We start from the raw sequence: 18,361 nt of genomic DNA, 5'->3' as shown, positions 1-18,361 counted from the left end.
ACTTTTTAATAAAAAGTCGAGATTAAAATATTTTAATAAACTACGAACATAAACTATATACATTAATGATCCTTATCTTTAGAAATTAAAAATGATTTTTGAGTCTTTTTTGGTTTTACCTCCCTAAATTGTGATATTTCAGGAGAAAATGATATATATATATAAAGTTTGAGCAACAGGAATCTATGCCGCATTTGAGTTAGTTCTGAAATTTTAGTGATATCACGTTAGGTTTAAACATAATCGTGTTGCGCTAATTGAAAAGTATTAGTGAATATTTTTGAAGTAAAAACAATGCCTTAGACGTATAATTATAATATTTATGTATTACTGCCAAAAATATACAACAAAAATACTACTTATGTAACATTATATGATCTTGAAACCATTCAACTTTTTTTCCAACATTTTTCGTATTATCAATATTCAAAGAAGTTTATTAAATTGAAACACTTTGTATTTACATGTATATGAGTATGTAAAAAATGAAAATATAAGTTAATATCGTTTCATATCATACATATTTTTTTTATACAAATTTTATTGTATAGTCGCACAGAGGTACATTTATTTTATATTGTTATGTTATTATGATGATTTTGCATTTTCTCTTTTTGAGAATAGCTATAATAACACCAAACACAACAAATATTTAAATTTTGCGGTTATGTATTTCACTTTGAAACACTTGATGGCGCTGGAAATCGTACCTGTAAAAATAGATTTTATTTCCCTTATGTTGCTTATAGCGCATATGTGTCGCGGAAAAGTGTGATTACTCTTTTATAATTTTTATGAACGTTAGTACGTAATTGCAGGTAAATTTGACAATTTATCAATACATTGATAATATATTGATATTTTAACTGTTTTTTTCTTTTCTTTTTTTTTTCTTTTTTTTTTTTTTATACAAAATATTGATAGCGAATATTGAAAATATATTATGAATATATCGAGTGTTATTATCAGTAAATAATAAAAGGGATATAATTTTAACGACTAAAGAAATATTAGCATATATAATTAAAACATATTGTATTGATTATAGACCTTCAAAAATGAGTCGATTTTTTGCTAATGGTTCAGATTCTGAATCTGATAGCACATCTGAAGAAGAGCAGGTTCAAAGAGTACCTACTACAGCATTTACTGTAAGTATAAGTTTTTATTTAATATTTTACTTTATAATAGTTATTTTCTAATACATTTTATCTCAGTTTAGCGATGAAGAGGAAGAAACAAAGCGTGTTGTACGATCAACTAAGGAAAAAAGATATGAAGAAATTGCTAATCTTATTAAACTCATAAGAAACTATAAAAAAATCAAAGATATGAGTAGTATGCTTTCTAGTAAGTACTTTTTATTCTATAAATATAGAAATCTAAGTTATTAAAGATAATATAATTATTCTATAAGAGATGAATTATAATTCATATCATACTTATATAATTTTGTTATTTTTTCTTAAGGTTTCGAAGATTTGATGCGAGCTTATCAAAAAGCTTTGCCTGTAATAGCAAAAGAGGAAAGTGGTCAGACACCACGTTTTTATATTAGATGTTTAGTAGAGATGGAAGATTTCATTAATGAAGTATGGGAAGATCGTGAAGGACGTAGAAATATGTCTAAAAACAATTCTAAATCATTAACTTCTCTACGTCAAAAGCTTCGTAAATACAATAAAGACTTTGAAGAAGACATTGGAAAATTCAGAGAAAATCCAGATCAAGATGATGACGAAGATGATGATAAAGGTTCATTTTCATAAGACTTTTCTAAGTTTATTGTATTTAGTTAAATTTAATCAAATATAATTATTACAAAAAATTATAGGTGAAGAAGCTGTGGAATCAGAAGAAGAAGAGGACAGTGCTCTTGTATTCAAAAAGGGTGGTTCAGAAGTCAGTGAACCTGACATATCTAAATTTAAGGTAATTTATTTTTAACAATTTACAGAGCAAAGATATGAAATTACATATTTAAGAATGTGATAAAAATAAAATTTTTGTTTACAATAATATAGAAGAGTATGGCAGATGGTGAGGATGGTAGTGAGAGTGAAACTGATTGGGGCAGTGATTCAGAGAGTGAAAGTACAAGTAGCGACGATGAGGGTCAATATCAAAATTACCGAGAACGATTTATTAAGAAGTAAGCAATGATTATCATATTCTCTTTAATCGATAGTTACAATGCGATCTTATATTTTAATGTTTTAGAGCTGCAGATAAAGAAGAAGATGAAGATAAAGTAAAACGTAAAGAACAGAGAAAAGAACGTAAAGAAAAAGAACGAAAGAAGAAGAAAGATGAAGATGATGGAGAAGGAGAATGGGAGACAGTCAAGGGTGGTGTTGCCATTCCTTCAGAAAAGCCAAAAATGTTTGCAAAAGATGCCGAAATAAATATATCTGCTGTTCTAAAGAAACTTTCCGAAGTAATTGCAGCTCGTGGGAAAAAACGTACAGATCGACGTGAACAAATAGAATTATTACATGAGTTACAATCTATTGCTGATGCCCATAATCTTGGACCAGCTGTAGCAGTTAAGATTAAATTTTCCATTGTTTCATCTATTTTTGATTATAATCCCAAAGTATCTGATGCAATGAAACCGGAATATTGGTCTAAGTGAGTACATTTTTTATAAGAAACTCTTTCAAGATGCATTGTTTGATTAATATTCAAACTATTCTACATATAGAATATTAGAGCGTATAACAGAAATGCTTGACATGTTATTGAGTACATCAGATATGATGATCTCAGAAACTGTCTCAGAAGATGCAGAAGAATATGAAAATGCACCATATAAATTACATGGTTGTGTTTTAACATTGGTAGAAAGACTTGATGAAGAATTTACCAAACTATTGAAAGAATGTGATCCACACAGCAATGAATATGTAGAAAGGTAATTGTGATGAGCTTAGTGCAATAATAAATACTCATTTTCAGATACGAATGTTTTTAAGATATATCATTATAGATTGAAGGACGAAAAACAAGTTGCATCAATTATAGACAAAGTTCAGGAATATCTTGAAAGACAAGGAACTGTGTCAGAACTTTGTCGAGTTTATTTACGTAAAATTGAACACTTGTATTATAAATTTGATCCGAATGTTCTTAAGCAAAAGGAGGTATGTTATGAAGATTATTAATTTAAATGTTATAACGTTATATTTTGATATATCATAAGTAGTACTGGTGTCTGCAATACTTTGAATCGCTTTAAATCTGTATCATAGTAAGTTAATAGTAATAGTAATATTTAATTTTAAATATCTAAATACTATTTATGTAGAGAATATCGAGTTGCAACAGATCTTCTATCTAAAATATTTTTTATTAAAATTATTATTAATGTAATAATCAAAGTGATTCCAGTTAGATGCTCTACCTTGTATATAGATACCAAGTATTTCAGGTCCTATCATTAATCATAAATATTTAATGAATCAATTCTCTTAGGGAGAACTTGGATCAGAAGTAATTACATCAGTACAAGTGATGGAAAAACTTTGCAGATATATTTATGCTCATGATAATACTGATAGGCTGAGGACACGAGCCATTCTTTCACATATTTATCATCATGCACATCATGATAATTGGTTTCGTGCTAGAGATCTTATGTTAATGTCACATTTACAAGAAACGATTCAACATTCCGATCCAGCTACTCAGGTGATTATAAATATTTATATAAAATCTATTAATTAAAAATTTTTCTTACAATCGACAATCTTTATTTTCAGATATTACATAATCGTACAATGGCACATCTGGGATTATGTGCTTTTCGTCATGCAAATATTAAAGATGCGCATAACTGTCTCGTTGATCTTATGGTGACTGGAAAAGTGAAGGAACTTTTAGCACAAGGTTTGCTTCCACAACGACAACATGAACGAAGCAAGGAACAAGAAAAAATAGAAAAGCAAAGACAAATGCCATTTCATATGCATATTAATTTAGAACTTTTAGAATGTGTTTATCTTGTCTCTGCAATGCTTATTGAAATTCCTTATATGGCTGGTACGTTTACATATTATACCTTAATGTTTTTTCTTTTTATAAAAATTATTATTTATTTTGATAACTCATTTATATTTAGCACATGAGTTTGATGCAAGAAGAAGAATGATATCAAAAACTTTTTATCAACAATTAAGATCAAGCGAGCGCCAATCATTGGTTGGACCACCAGAATCTATGAGAGAACATGTTGTTGCAGCAGCAAAAGCAATGCGTAATGGAAATTGGTCAGCTTGCAATAATTTTATCATTAATGAGAAAATGAATGCAAAGGTAATTTCATCGTTACGACTTGACTATTATAGATAATATGTTATCTTTCTCTCTCTCCCTCTCTTTGTTTGTTTGTTTATTTATTTATTTATTTATTTATTTTTTTTTTTTTTTTTTATAGGTTTGGGATTTATTTTATCAGGCTGATAAAGTACGCACAATGCTTACAAGATTAATAAAAGAAGAATCATTGAGAACTTATTTATTTACATATTCACATGTTTATGATTCTATTTCAATGCCTAAACTCGCAGAAATGTTCGAATTAAAACGATCAGTTGCTCATTCCATTATTAGTAAGATGATTATTAACGAAGAGTTAATGGTATATTAAAAATATTTATTTTTTATATTTCATAAAATAATATAAAACATATATTAAATTATAATTCATATTTTTATAGGCTTCTTTGGATGATCCAACAGAAACTGTTGTAATGCATCGAAGTGAACCTAGTCGTTTACAATCACTTGCATTACAACTTAGTGACAAAGTAAATAATTTCGTAGATTCTAATGAACGTATTTTTGAAATGAAACAAGGTAATGTAACTAAACATAGCAAATATATTGTTTACATATTCTAGCATCTACATATATATATAATTGTGTATTAATTAAGAATGCAGAAGTTAATGTTAATATGTAAATACATATTATTTCAGGCAACTTCTTTTCGAGAGGAAATCAAGGAAACTTCCGTGATCGTCAAAATTATAATCGACAAGGACAAGATTGGGGAAGACAGAGACGCGATCGTGATCGTGATCGTAATCGAGAAGAAAACCGAAATTATTGAAATGATTATAAAATTATGTATTTTCTTTTCTTTTATATGTACCCGCTCATAGATTATTAAGGGTTGTTAATATAGCGAGCTGTGACATACTCTTCAGAGAGATCATTATGTATTAATGCCATAAGTATACGACAAAAATACTACTTATGTAACATTATATGACCTTGAAACCATTCATCTTTTCTTCCGAACATTTTTTGTATTATCAATATCCAAAGGAATTTATCAAATTGAAACACTTTGTATTTACATTAATATGAGTATGTAAAAAATGAAAATATAAGATAATATCGTTTCATATCATACATATTTTTATTATAAAAATTTTATTGTATAGTCGCACAGAGGTACATTTATTTTATATTGTTATGTTATTATGATGTTTTCGCATTTTCTCTTTTTGAAAATAGCTATTATAACACCAAACACAACAAATACTTAAATTCTGCGGTTATGCATTTCACTTTGAAACACTTGATGGCGCTGGAAATCGTACCTGTAATAGAAGATTTTATTTCCCTTATGTTGCTTGTTACGCATATGTGTTGCGGAAAAGTGTGATTACTCTTTTATAATTTTTATGAACGTTAGTACGTAACCACAGGTAAATTTGACTATTTATTAATATATTGATAAATTATAAATATACATATATTATGCTTACATTTAGATTACAAATATGTTTTATATTTATTTTTACAAGAAATTATACATTTTTATATAACCTCCTATAACTAAATCATGATACCATGCATTTGTATTACAATTATGATTTGTATTATAATTTTGACTGTTGTACTATATATGTTTGAAATGATATTTTAACTGTTTTTTCTTTTTTTTTTTTTTTTTTTTTTTTTTTATATAGAAAATATTGATAGCGAATATTGAAAATATATTATGAATATATCGAGTGTTATTATCAGTAAATAATAAAAGGGATATAATTTTAACGACTAAAGAAATATTAGCATATATAATTAAAACATATTGCATTGATTATAGACCTTCAAAAATGAGTCGATTTTTTGCTAATGGTTCAGATTCTGAATCTGATAGCACATCTGAAGAAGAGCAGGTTCAAAGAGTACCTACTACAGCATTTACTGTAAGTATAAGTTTTTATTTAATATTTTATTTTATAGTAGTTATTTTCTAATACATTTTATCTCAGTTTAGCGATGAAGAGGAAGAAACAAAGCGTGTTGTACGATCAACTAAGGAAAAAAGATATGAAGAAATTGCTAATCTTATTAAACTCATAAGAAACTATAAAAAAATCAAAGATATGAGTAGTATGCTTTCTAGTAAGTACTTTTTATTCTATAAATATAAAAATCTAAGTTATTAAAGATAATATAATTATTCTATAAGAGATGAATTATAATTCATATCATACTTATATAATTTTGTTATTTTTTCTTAAGGTTTCGAAGATTTGATGCGAGCTTATCAAAAAGCTTTGCCTGTAATAGCAAAAGAGGAAAGTGGTCAGACACCACGTTTTTATATTAGATGTTTAGTAGAGATGGAAGATTTCATTAATGAAGTATGGGAAGATCGTGAAGGACGTAGAAATATGTCTAAAAACAATTCTAAATCATTAACTTCTCTACGTCAAAAGCTTCGTAAATACAATAAAGACTTTGAAGAAGACATTGGAAAATTCAGAGAAAATCCAGATCAAGATGATGACGAAGATGATGATAAAGGTTCATTTTCATAAGACTTTTCTAAGTTTATTGTATTTAGTTAAATTTAATCAAATATAATTATTACAAAAAATTATAGGTGAAGAAGCTGTGGAATCAGAAGAAGAAGAGGACAGTGCTCTTGTATTCAAAAAGGGTAGTTCAGAAGTCAGTGAACCTGACATATCTAAATTTAAGGTAATTTATTTTTAACAATTTACAGAGCAAAGATATGAAATTACTTATTTAAGAATGTGATAAAAATAAAATTTTTGTTTACAATAATATAGAAGAGTATGGCAGATGGTGAGGATGGTAGTGAGAGTGAAACTGATTGGGGCAGTGATTCAGAGAGTGAAAGTACAAGTAGCGACGATGAGGGTCAATATCAAAATTACCGAGAACGATTTATTAAGAAGTAAGCAATGATTATCATATTCTCTTTAATCGATAGTTACAATGCGATCTTATATTTTAATGTTTTAGAGCTGCAGATAAAGAAGAAGATGAAGATAAAGTAAAACGTAAAGAACAGAGAAAAGAACGTAAAGAAAAAGAACGAAAGAAGAAGAAAGATGAAGATGATGGAGAAGGAGAATGGGAGACAGTCAAGGGTGGTGTTGCCATTCCTTCAGAAAAGCCAAAAATGTTTGCAAAAGATGCCGAAATAAATATATCTGCTGTTCTAAAGAAACTTTCCGAAGTAATTGCAGCTCGTGGGAAAAAACGTACAGATCGACGTGAACAAATAGAATTATTACATGAGTTACAATCTATTGCTGATGCCCATAATCTTGGACCAGCTGTAGCAGTTAAGATTAAATTTTCCATTGTTTCATCTATTTTTGATTATAATCCCAAAGTATCTGATGCAATGAAACCGGAATATTGGTCTAAGTGAGTACATTTTTTATAAGAAACTCTTTCAAGATGCATTGTTTGATTAATATTCAAACTATTCTACATATAGAATATTAGAGCGTATAACAGAAATGCTTGACATGTTATTGAGTACATCAGATATGATGATCTCAGAAACTGTCTCAGAAGATGCAGAAGAATATGAAAATGCACCATATAAATTACATGGTTGTGTTTTAACATTGGTAGAAAGACTTGATGAAGAATTTACCAAACTATTGAAAGAATGTGATCCACACAGCAATGAATATGTAGAAAGGTAATTGTGATGAGCTTAGTGCAATAATAAATGCTCATTTTCAGATACGAATGTTTTTAAGATATATCATTATAGATTGAAGGACGAAAAACAAGTTGCATCAATTATAGACAAAGTTCAGGAATATCTTGAAAGACAAGGAACTGTGTCAGAACTTTGTCGAGTTTATTTACGTAAAATTGAACACTTGTATTATAAATTTGATCCGAATGTTCTTAAGCAAAAGGAGGTATGTTATGAAGATTATTAATTTAAATGTTATAACGTTATATTTTGATATATCATAAGTAGTACTGGTATCTGCAATACTTTGAATCGCTTTAAATCTGTATCATAGATATGGTAAAAAATTCGAATCACTTCAAATTCAACATTCCATTACTTTAGGAGATATTTTAATTTCAATATTGACAAAAAGTCCCGTGCACCTTTTCTAAAATGTAAGAAGAATAGTAATAAGTTAATAGTAGTAGTTATATTTAATTTTAAATATCTAAATACTATTTATATAGAGAATATCGAGTTGCAACAGATCTTCTATCTAAAATATTTTTTATTAAAATTATTATTAATGTAATAATCAAAGTGATTCCAGTTAGATGCTCTACCTTGTATATAGATACCAAGTATTTCAGGTCCTATCATTAATCATAAATATTTAATGAATCAATTCTCTTAGGGAGAACTTGGATCAGAAGTAATTACATCAGTACAAGTGATGGAAAAACTTTGCAGATATATTTATGCTCATGATAATACTGATAGGCTGAGGACACGAGCCATTCTTTCACATATTTATCATCATGCACATCATGATAATTGGTTTCGTGCTAGAGATCTTATGTTAATGTCACATTTACAAGAAACGATTCAACATTCCGATCCAGCTACTCAGGTGATTATAAATATTTATATAAAATCTATTAATTGAAAATTTTTCTTACAATCGACAATCTTTATTTTCAGATATTACATAATCGTACAATGGCACATCTGGGATTATGTGCTTTTCGTCATGCAAATATTAAAGATGCGCATAACTGTCTCGTTGATCTTATGGTTACTGGAAAAGTGAAGGAACTTTTAGCACAAGGTTTGCTTCCACAACGACAACATGAACGAAGCAAGGAACAAGAAAAAATAGAAAAGCAAAGACAAATGCCATTTCATATGCATATTAATTTAGAACTTTTAGAATGTGTTTATCTTGTCTCTGCAATGCTTATTGAAATTCCTTATATGGCTGGTACGTTTACATATTATACCTTAATGTTTTTTCTTTTTATAAAAATTATTATTTATTTTGATAACTCATTTATATTTAGCACATGAGTTTGATGCAAGAAGAAGAATGATATCAAAAACTTTTTATCAACAATTAAGATCAAGCGAGCGCCAATCATTGGTTGGACCACCAGAATCTATGAGAGAACATGTTGTTGCAGCAGCAAAAGCAATGCGTAATGGAAATTGGTCAGCTTGCAATAATTTTATCATTAATGAGAAAATGAATGCAAAGGTAATTTCATCGTTACGACTTGACTATTATAGATAATATGTTATCTTTCTCTCTCTCCCTCTCTTTGTTTGTTTGTTTATTTATTTATTTATTTATTTATTTTTTTTTTTTTTATAGGTTTGGGATTTATTTTATCAGGCTGATAAAGTACGCACAATGCTTACAAGATTAATAAAAGAAGAATCATTGAGAACTTATTTATTTACATATTCACATGTTTATGATTCTATTTCAATGCCTAAACTCGCAGAAATGTTCGAATTAAAACGATCAGTTGCTCATTCCATTATTAGTAAGATGATTATTAACGAAGAGTTAATGGTATATTAAAAATATTTATTTTTTATATTTCATAAAATAATATAAAACATATATTAAATTATAATTCATATTTTTATAGGCTTCTTTGGATGATCCAACAGAAACTGTTGTAATGCATCGAAGTGAGCCTAGTCGTTTACAATCACTTGCATTACAACTTAGTGACAAAGTAAATAATTTCGTAGATTCTAATGAACGTATTTTTGAAATGAAACAAGGTAATGTAACTAAACATAGCAAATATATTGTTTACATATTCTAGCATCTACATATATATATAATTGTGTATTAATTAAGAATGCAGAAGTTAATGTTAATATGTGAATACATATTATTTCAGGCAACTTCTTTTCGAGAGGAAATCAAGGAAACTTCCGTGATCGTCAAAATTATAATCGACAAGGACAAGATTGGGGAAGACAGAGACGCGATCGTGATCGTGATCGTAATCGAGAAGAAAACCGAAATTATTGAAATGATAAATAGTACAAAAAAAAAAAATGAAAATAAATAAAAAAATGTTTAATATGTAATGTTATTATTATATTGCTACATTCGCTTATAGTATGACATTATGCATACATAAGATAAATAAAGCAAATCACGTCACATTACTTTCCAGAAATTCTTTATATAAAACTAATAAATAATATTCAAACTAAATATAATTTTACATGATCATCTTATATTTCTTGTATCTTTTCTATAAGTTTATTACCAGTTATTGTACTATCACTTACGAGAACAAGTTTAATACCCATCGATTTTTCTATAAGTCTACATGCAGATATTTCTGCATTAGAGATACCTCCAATAATACAAATTACAATTATTTTTGGTGACAGTATACCACGCTGACCATTCATAAGACAGTCTGGTAACTTCAATATTTCATCAAAATTTTTGCTTTCTTTTTCTTGATTGACGACGATATTTAAAATTTGTGCCTAAAGAGGAGAAATTAATTACTATAATTTTTTAAGTCTTATTATTAATTGAAATATTTAAACAACAAACATAATACTAACTATAAGTGGTATATAAGCATTATGAAAAACATAGCTGGGACATGTAGAACCTTTTGATTCAATATGTTTTGTATTATTTGGTAAAAGTTTGAAACGTTGTACATTACTAGTCCACTCATTACTTTGATCTGTTAATCTATTAATACCACTTTCTGTTTTAATTTTCAATAAACCAACGTTCTGCAATTTATAAAATAATGGAATATTTTTGTAACCATGGGCATGAAGGTGTAATTTCTGAATGGATTGTAAATCTGAAGAAACAATGCCATCATTACAAATGGATAAGAGACACAAAAGACGTAAACATTTCAATGGATTTTCATCTAGAAAAGAACAAATACTTTTAATTTTGTTATATAGGATTAAAGCTTTTATACTTATTACCTATATTTCTCTCAATATAGTTCAAACACTCTTTCCTTCCTTTACGTTCAAGTATCAATTTTTCAATGCTTTGTAACGTTTGAAACTCAGATCCTAATGTGTCTACAATTGTTCGACAAGCTGATATATGAAAAACTAATTGTTGTGTCATATCTCTTGATTTTTGTAATTTTGTTGTTATGTATTGTCCCATTTCAGCAAGTTTCATTGTTTCTATTGCCTCCTGTTCAGCTATTATCAAACAGATAATAGATATCATTATTGACGTGAAAATAATAGAATTCATAAGATCAATAGATGTTAAATAGAAAAAGTACATTTGAGTGATTTGGTTTTTTCATGTAATATTGGGAAGACATTACTACAAGGTATATCACGAACTTCTCCATATATTTGGTCTTTATCAGGATCTAACTTTCTTTGTGTTTTACCAGTATATATCACACCCACATTTATGTCGAAAACTTCATTTAATAAACTTGAGTATGTTACTGGTGTCAACAGTGTAGTAACTTTATCGTAACTTCTATCCATTAAAATAAAAGCACCAATTTCATTTTCCGTTTTACAAGATTTTACAGACTGTTTTATGGATTCAATAAATCTTAAAATTTGTTGACTATATTTTCCAAACGACAATATAAGTTTGGGTGAACCAAGCACAAGAAATAATGACCACAAATTACGTGCCATTGCAGGTAGAAGAGTCCCATCTTTATAATAATATAAGTCCGTAAATAATGAATTTTCAAATGATAAAACGTTTCCATCTAATCGTATTAACTCATAACTTAATGGATATATTGTAATTAATCCACTGAGTCCTAAACAAATATCAAATAAATAATGTAGACAGTAACTTTTCAACTATAACATATAATAAAAAACTGACCTTCTTCTTCTATTAATGTATGGAATACAGTAGGAATAAATGGTACAACTAATAAATGATGACAGACCTGTACATGGGATGTAATATGAGATATTTCTGATTGAATTTGATCCAGTACTCTTTTACAAGATGTTAAATTACTAGACACTAGAAATATACGTTGACTATTTGATAGTTTTAATCCTTGCTCCAATTTATATATTTTATCAACTTCATATCGTCTAAATATATAAAATAACATAAGAATAATTTATTATTAATAAATAAATATAATAAAATCAATGTATATAACTCACTTGAGTGTGGTGACTCCTATAAAGCTATCAAGTATTTTTATAAGTTTCTGTTCTATTATTAAATCTTTTGTACCAGGAATTATATCTAATATTTCAATAAATTTTCGTTGACTAATTTGTTGCAAAGCATTAAGTCTATCGTGTATTGTTATATCCATGATTATAAATATTTGTTTTTAAATATTAATTATTTATTCATATCATAAGCAATAATCTTAATATATCTCATCTCTATGGTTTTTTTTATTATGTTTGTATATCTGCGTGCAAATGCAAAATAGATAAATATTTATGAATTATTATATTGTAATCTACAAATCATAACAAATATATATACATATGTTTTGATAAATATATTATTCATATAAAAATTAAAATGACATTATGTACCAACCATATATACATATACATATACATATATATATATACATCTTAGCAAATTCCAGCAAGTACCATGTATGTGAGGTATATGCACACATGAATTTTAATCATGCAAACTGACATTAAAAGTATCATGTTCACTAGTATAAATCTATAGAAACTATTGGTAATACCGTAATTAATATGTACTAGTGTTGTGCTATATTTCATTCAATTTATAACTAAGAATTAAAATTGAAATATCCAATTATCAATTGATGCGAAATGAGAGTAATTTTATTAGATTAGTTCGTCAATGATTCATGAAGTGCTATGGAGTAATTCGTCAATGGTAAAATTATTCATTGACGAATCTCTTCGTAGATACCCTGTGAATCATTGACGAACTACTCTACAGACACTTTGTAATCATTGAATCGTTTTATTTTATGTATAATTACAAAGCAGAATCATTGATTATCCATTTTGTAGAATTATTTTCATTTCGCTTATTGTTTTGCTCAATTTTTGAATGGTGATAAGAAAACGACAAAAATATATAAGAAAAAACAATAATTTTACAACGATTAAGACTTCAATTGTTAATCATTAATCGAACTAATGGTTAAATTATTAATTTAATCGTATCATATGATTAACATTGGTGTAAGTAAAATTTTAATCGTTAATGGCAATTGATAATTGAATATTTCATTTGTAATCTTTAATTGTAAATTGGATTAAACATTCTCCAACGCTGATATGCGCTCTCTGGTGTAAAATATAAATCAAAAAAGTTAAATAATTCCATTAGTTATGCAATAAATGATAAATTTAAGTAATAATTATAAAAAAGTATTCTCTTACTTAGGGCACAAAAAATACAAGTATTCAGATGTGCATTGATACAAGAAAACTTATCTTTCGAAACTTGCGCACAACGTTGATAAAGGTTATTTAAAAATGGCGGACGCATGGTCTTCCGACACTACCTCAGATTGTTGTATTGAATGTTTCTCTGATATTATGTCCGAAAAATCAGAATACGTTATCGTCGGTCAAAAACCTTGTTCATCTCATCGTCGAAGTAAAAGACATTTCTTGCAAAAATTATTTGTAAGAGAAGTAGGTATCTTAACCTTTAAATTTTTAGTACATTACTATGATTGACAGATATGAAAATCTTGTCATGACTCTTTACTTGAAAAATCTAACTTCAAATTATCAAATATTCTTTAATTAAAATGTAAATGAAATATAAATTAATTTTAATTTGTACATTTTTTTGAGTGACATTGAACTTTGTATGCTTGTATTTGAAGTTTGTTTTTTCAAACTATAAAGTATATATATGATATGTGCGATATTTCCTTCTCAGGAATACATAAAAGACAAATATCTCAATATATTTTCTTATAGATCAGAGGTTGTTTGTCATTGCATAGCTATGCTTCTGAAGAAAGACTGTTCGCAACTGTACCCTCTTGGAGACACTTGCCTCTTTTGCATGTCATCCCAAAATCAGCTCTCGAAGCAGGGTATATATTTAATTTAATATAATTTTGATGTATAATTATAAAATATAATTAATAAAGATTCACTTTATTTAAGGCATATTGTTATGGGATTGACACAGTGCGGTCAATTTTTGTTAACATATACATATATGTTGGATGTTAGTGATAATACTTCTTTGTATAAATATTTGTTACATTGGTGGGCATTTACGCCAAATCGTGTAGCTCGTAAAGTGGCAGAAGTTACACTTTTTGGAAATTATACTATTTATAGAGAGCTTAGTATAGTAATATCGCAATGGCCAATGGAACGAAATAAACTAGTAATACATGGTCTTTGGTAAGTGTTAATTTATATTTCTTTGTATATCATTTTTTTTTTTTTTTTATATATATATACAATATATAGAGATTAATATATTTGTAGCCAACATTGGTTGCATCTACAACCAACGGATAGAGCATACTTAACAATAACTACAGTACCTTCTCTTGATAACTGTAGAGATTGTTTAAAAGTTGCTGCGTCATATGAAGAAGAAGGAGAAGGTAAGAAATTGCCTTTCATATTGTTTTAGATATATGTTATAAATATGCTTTTATATGTTTATAGACTTAGCTGAAAATTGGGATGGATGTGTACGCTGTAACTGTTTGCAACATGGACTCACTGTTCACACAACTTACGAAGTTATGTCACCATACCCAAGATTTCGAGCTTCTGTGTGTTTAAATTATTGGAATTATGTAGTGGTTAATACAGGAAATTTTTTACATGTGCTTAGGGTAGATTTGGACATTCCAAAGCACAAAAATCAGAAGACATTTGATAAACAAGACACTGTAGTTCCAGATACTGTGCCACTAGAGATGAGTGATATTGAAGAGATAGATTTTTCAAAGACAGAATCTTATGGAAATTCCCATGACAAAGTAGGTACTTTAGAGTGTTCAATAAATAAGTCTCCTCGACTGGAGCCTGCTATTGATCATGAGTTTATAGATGAGTTGAGTAAGTTAGATGATAGATTAGGGCGTGAATTACCATTAAATACCTCAAGCAGTAATCAAAGCAACTGTGTCTGTGATATAAGTAAATCTACTGATGCTTTAAGTATTAAATTATGTGAGTGTTCAGATACCATTGAATGTAAGTGTCAAAATCAAAGTCCTGTTTCTCGCATTGAACAACAAGCTATATCGGTTAGGGATAAAATCTTGCAGGACTTTTGTGAAGACATGTCTCAAGAACTTAATATTGGTAGTGACCTAATTACTTTAGTGAAGCATCCATCGTGTTCTCCAAGATCAACACCCCAAAGGCTTCCTCCTGATCTCAGAGCTATGGCGTGGTCATCGCCTATTTTTACACCACCTTCGGATATTCTAAGAACGCGTAATTCGGAATCTAGTCATAAAAGTACAGGAGTATCAAAGAATATACGTAATCAACGAGCTAATTCTCCACAACCTGGTGCTTCACAAGATAACAATGTAACTTCTATAAATTCTCCGCTTCATTCCATTTCTATAAGTCCATCTTCATCACATTCTTCCCGTTTGATGTCACCTCCCACAACAAGATTTCTTCATCATCCCACTTCGCGTAAACAAACAAACATGCACTCTCCTCCTCCAATTATTAATTCAACACAATCCAGGACAAGAGCTACGCACAAACTTATTCTTGAAGCAGAAAAAGCATATGAATTTACTGATGAAGCACAAGAAACTTGTGAAAAGTTAAGTTCATTCAGAAAGCGCAGACTCGCAGATAAAAAATATGAGTTTTGTGATGAGATAGAAGATGCAGAAAATATAGTTCCTTTTAAACACATACGTGACCAATTCAAGCATCGTGCCTGTTCCATACATCAAATATCTTCCTCTCCAACAATGTCACCTGTATTGTCTAATGGTAAAAGGCATTGGGTAGATTCTGATCAAAGTGAGACTGATGAATTCAATACACCTCAAGATATTTTATGCAATGATTTATCACCTGTTGAAACAAGTAAATTGATGTATTATTAATTTGTCATTTTTAACTATTAATGTCATGTATTAATTAATCCGTATATTTTATATAATAGATGAGAAAAATGTATTACGTCCACTGAATCAAAATCAATTAACAAATGGAAGTGTACAGAGGGATCGATTTGGGAAATTCTGTTCAAATTCACCATTGGTTCCTAAAATTAATTTACAATATCCTTCTATAAAGTGTACTGCACATTTTAGAAGAAGTTATATAGAACTGGATGATGAAATGATATCTGTTATTACTGATGTTGAAGGTATATCAAAATGAGCGATTTTATAGTATAAAATAATTGTTTAAATATTTAATTTTCGTAGATGAAGAAACTGGAGGATATGTCAGTTATCAATGTGTACTTCCAATGCATGTTCATGGCTCTGGATATGTACAAATGCAAATGATCAGCAACAGTAAAGCAGAAAAATTGGTAAAATTATATTTATATAAAAAATATTAAAACATTACACAACTGTCTACAATTATGAAAATAATACATTTTCAGGCAGTACCTTACGTGTCTATAAACCAGTTAAGTTTTGATATTGAGACATTTTCTCATCACATTGCAGATTGGATTTGTGCACGATTCAATAAGAAATACTGGCATTGTAGTGATTATGACATTGAAATAATTGATATCTGTGCCCTTAGTGGTGATATAATTTGTTTACTTATCATGAAAATCCAAGCTAGTGAATTATGTAATCAAACACAATGGTAGGTCCATTTATTATTTTCTATCCTATTGATTTCTTCGTTTCGATTATTTTGCTAATATATAAACATTTTCAGCACTCAAGAAAGAAAACAATATGAAGTTGGATGTAAATTTACATGGAATATAGATTCAAGTGAATATAGAATAACGGATGTATTACCAATGGAAGAAGTAAGATTGGATTCCTTAAAAAACAATCCTATTCAAACACCAAATTTTCGTTCTGGTTCATTATGGAATCCGACGAGACGATTAGCACCACAATTAAGAGAAAAGATTCAGCAGCCATATGCTCATACTGTTCGCTTCCTTCATAATGAAATGGCTTTAGCTGGTTAGTAATTTTATAGACATTAATGATTCATGACTCATGAAAAAAAAAATGTATTAAATAAATTGCAGGTGAATCTATAACAAGGCTCAATGATTTAGATAATCTGGTCGAATTTTACATTACTCCAATACCGAATTATCCATTAATAGAATGAAAAAATATCAAGTAACAACATGCTGCAAACAATAATTTATTTATTAATGTAAACTTGTGATTTCTATATTTACTAAGGTAACGTACATAATATTATAACTGTATGGAAACTTATTATATATAAATTACTATAAATATTCTCTCAAAAGAGGAATTATTTGTTATATAAGCATAATTAACAGTAAGTGTAATATTATAAATTGTATAGATATCATCTATTTACTTTGTGAGACTAGTATATAAATTTATGCTGTTGTGTGATTTATCCACAACTTAATTAGTATAAAATAAGAATTTATGTAATAAGACAACGAAGTTTACGAACATTTGCACCAATTTGTAAATTGTATTTAAAGTCCATGCTATAAATTACCTATGTTTCAGATATATAACTTCGATAACTAAATAATTAATTTGACTATTAATAAATATATTGTATGTTGTTTAAATTAAGAGAAAAATGAAAAAGTAATCTTTAGATAATATTTGGTCCCAAAGTAATATTGCAATCAGAATTACCAGAATTGTATATTTTTATTACTAATAGTACGCAAACATTTGTCTTTCAGAATATTTTACATTTTTATTGTTTGTAAGTTTACCTATTACAAAGTTATTTCAAGTTTATAACTTAGTTTTGATAGGTATAGCTTGCTTATCTGCAGCTTTTATTTTTTCTTATTTACTCCTTTTTCTTTCTCTTTCATTTGTTTGTATATTTTTATTGAAATGGACTACATATATGTACAAAAAAGATGTGTACTAGCAATAAATATAATTATCACAATTAATCAACAAGGAAACATAT

At 28.1% G+C, this 18,361-nt stretch overlaps 4 protein-coding genes across 11 annotated transcripts; 3 read left to right on the top strand and 1 right to left on the bottom strand.

Moving 5' to 3' along the window:
• The first annotated feature begins 690 nt into the window (after window positions 1-690).
• LOC124954633 (eukaryotic translation initiation factor 3 subunit C-like) lies at window positions 691-5,418 on the top strand. The gene is made up of 15 exons (XM_047507863.1): window positions 691-818; window positions 1,049-1,151; window positions 1,218-1,350; window positions 1,471-1,755; window positions 1,835-1,932; window positions 2,025-2,152; window positions 2,221-2,631; window positions 2,705-2,914; window positions 2,990-3,143; window positions 3,475-3,690; window positions 3,762-4,041; window positions 4,121-4,314; window positions 4,436-4,639; window positions 4,719-4,857; window positions 4,980-5,418. The coding sequence occupies exons 2-15, from the start codon at window positions 1,059-1,061 to the stop codon at window positions 5,111-5,113; spliced, it is 2,679 nt and encodes an 892-aa protein (XP_047363819.1). The 5' UTR covers window positions 691-818; window positions 1,049-1,058; the 3' UTR covers window positions 5,114-5,418.
• Window positions 5,419-5,573: 155 nt separating this feature from the next.
• On the top strand, window positions 5,574-10,438 carry LOC124954632 (eukaryotic translation initiation factor 3 subunit C-like). Its single transcript, XM_047507862.1, has 15 exons — window positions 5,574-5,717; window positions 6,119-6,221; window positions 6,288-6,420; window positions 6,541-6,825; window positions 6,905-7,002; window positions 7,095-7,222; window positions 7,291-7,701; window positions 7,775-7,984; window positions 8,060-8,213; window positions 8,664-8,879; window positions 8,951-9,230; window positions 9,310-9,503; window positions 9,621-9,824; window positions 9,904-10,042; window positions 10,165-10,438. Exons 2-15 carry the CDS (start codon window positions 6,129-6,131, stop codon window positions 10,296-10,298), a joined length of 2,679 nt encoding a protein of 892 aa, XP_047363818.1. The 5' UTR covers window positions 5,574-5,717; window positions 6,119-6,128; the 3' UTR covers window positions 10,299-10,438.
• Window positions 9,825-13,710, bottom strand: LOC124954634 (vacuolar protein sorting-associated protein 33B). 5 transcript variants are annotated; one of them, XM_047507866.1, is made up of 8 exons: window positions 13,655-13,710; window positions 12,822-13,558; window positions 12,428-12,738; window positions 12,132-12,352; window positions 11,557-12,063; window positions 11,240-11,470; window positions 10,853-11,178; window positions 9,825-10,771 (listed from the first exon to the last, which is right to left on the bottom strand). In XM_047507866.1, exons 3-8 carry the CDS (start codon window positions 12,583-12,585, stop codon window positions 10,508-10,510), a joined length of 1,707 nt encoding a protein of 568 aa, XP_047363822.1. In that variant the 5' UTR covers window positions 12,586-12,738; window positions 12,822-13,558; window positions 13,655-13,710; the 3' UTR covers window positions 9,825-10,507. The 5 variants fall into 5 exon arrangements, with proteins under 5 accessions (XP_047363822.1, XP_047363820.1, XP_047363824.1 ...); XM_047507864.1 differs by having other exon boundaries at window positions 12,428-12,687; XM_047507868.1 differs by having other exon boundaries at window positions 10,853-11,106; window positions 12,428-12,687; window positions 13,655-13,709.
• Window positions 13,078-18,126, top strand: LOC124954630. 4 transcript variants are annotated; one of them, XM_047507847.1, is made up of 11 exons: window positions 13,158-13,453; window positions 13,659-13,912; window positions 14,207-14,325; window positions 14,399-14,644; window positions 14,732-14,853; window positions 14,918-16,318; window positions 16,398-16,604; window positions 16,666-16,775; window positions 16,851-17,065; window positions 17,141-17,400; window positions 17,469-18,126. In XM_047507847.1, the coding sequence occupies exons 2-11, from the start codon at window positions 13,751-13,753 to the stop codon at window positions 17,552-17,554; spliced, it is 2,928 nt and encodes a 975-aa protein (XP_047363803.1). In that variant the 5' UTR covers window positions 13,158-13,453; window positions 13,659-13,750; the 3' UTR covers window positions 17,555-18,126. The 4 variants fall into 4 exon arrangements, 3 of the variants coding, with proteins under 3 accessions (XP_047363803.1, XP_047363804.1, XP_047363805.1); XR_007102596.1 differs by lacking the exon at window positions 17,469-18,126 and having other exon boundaries at window positions 13,078-13,453; window positions 16,918-17,065; window positions 17,141-17,283; XM_047507848.1 differs by lacking the exon at window positions 13,158-13,453 and having other exon boundaries at window positions 13,788-13,916.
• The last annotated feature ends 235 nt before the right edge of the window (window positions 18,127-18,361 follow it).

Source organism: Vespa velutina, chromosome 15 (genome assembly GCF_912470025.1).
Source record: "Vespa velutina chromosome 15, iVesVel2.1, whole genome shotgun sequence".
In the NCBI taxonomy this organism is placed as follows: Eukaryota; Metazoa; Arthropoda; class Insecta; order Hymenoptera; family Vespidae; genus Vespa; species Vespa velutina.
Note: the sequence above shows the minus strand (reverse complement) of the source record. Positions and strands in the feature narration are given on the sequence as shown.

Excerpts from the sequence above, each read along its gene's own strand:
- LOC124954634 (XM_047507866.1), bottom strand. The coding sequence starts at position 12,585 with ATGGATATAACAATACACGATAGACTTAATGCTTTGCAACAAATTAGT. Across the intron at positions 11,471-11,556 it reads AAAAACCAAATCACTCAAAT|CTGAACAGGAGGCAATAGAA; the intron begins GTACTTTTTCTA and ends GTTTGATAATAG. Across the intron at positions 11,179-11,239 it reads CTATATTGAGAGAAATATAG|ATGAAAATCCATTGAAATGT; the intron begins GTAATAAGTATA and ends GTTCTTTTCTAG.
- LOC124954630 (XM_047507847.1), top strand. The coding sequence starts at position 13,751 with ATGGCGGACGCATGGTCTTCCGACACTACCTCAGATTGTTGTATTGAA. Across the intron at positions 14,645-14,731 it reads CTAGTAATACATGGTCTTTG|CCAACATTGGTTGCATCTAC; the intron begins GTAAGTGTTAAT and ends ATATATTTGTAG. Across the intron at positions 16,605-16,665 it reads TGTTATTACTGATGTTGAAG|ATGAAGAAACTGGAGGATAT; the intron begins GTATATCAAAAT and ends TAATTTTCGTAG.
- LOC124954633 (XM_047507863.1), top strand. The coding sequence starts at position 1,059 with ATGAGTCGATTTTTTGCTAATGGTTCAGATTCTGAATCTGATAGCACA. Across the intron at positions 2,153-2,220 it reads CGAGAACGATTTATTAAGAA|AGCTGCAGATAAAGAAGAAG; the intron begins GTAAGCAATGAT and ends TTAATGTTTTAG. Across the intron at positions 4,858-4,979 it reads TATTTTTGAAATGAAACAAG|GCAACTTCTTTTCGAGAGGA; the intron begins GTAATGTAACTA and ends ATATTATTTCAG.
- LOC124954632 (XM_047507862.1), top strand. The coding sequence starts at position 6,129 with ATGAGTCGATTTTTTGCTAATGGTTCAGATTCTGAATCTGATAGCACA. Across the intron at positions 7,003-7,094 it reads CTGACATATCTAAATTTAAG|AAGAGTATGGCAGATGGTGA; the intron begins GTAATTTATTTT and ends ACAATAATATAG. Across the intron at positions 9,504-9,620 it reads ATGAGAAAATGAATGCAAAG|GTTTGGGATTTATTTTATCA; the intron begins GTAATTTCATCG and ends TTTTTTTTATAG.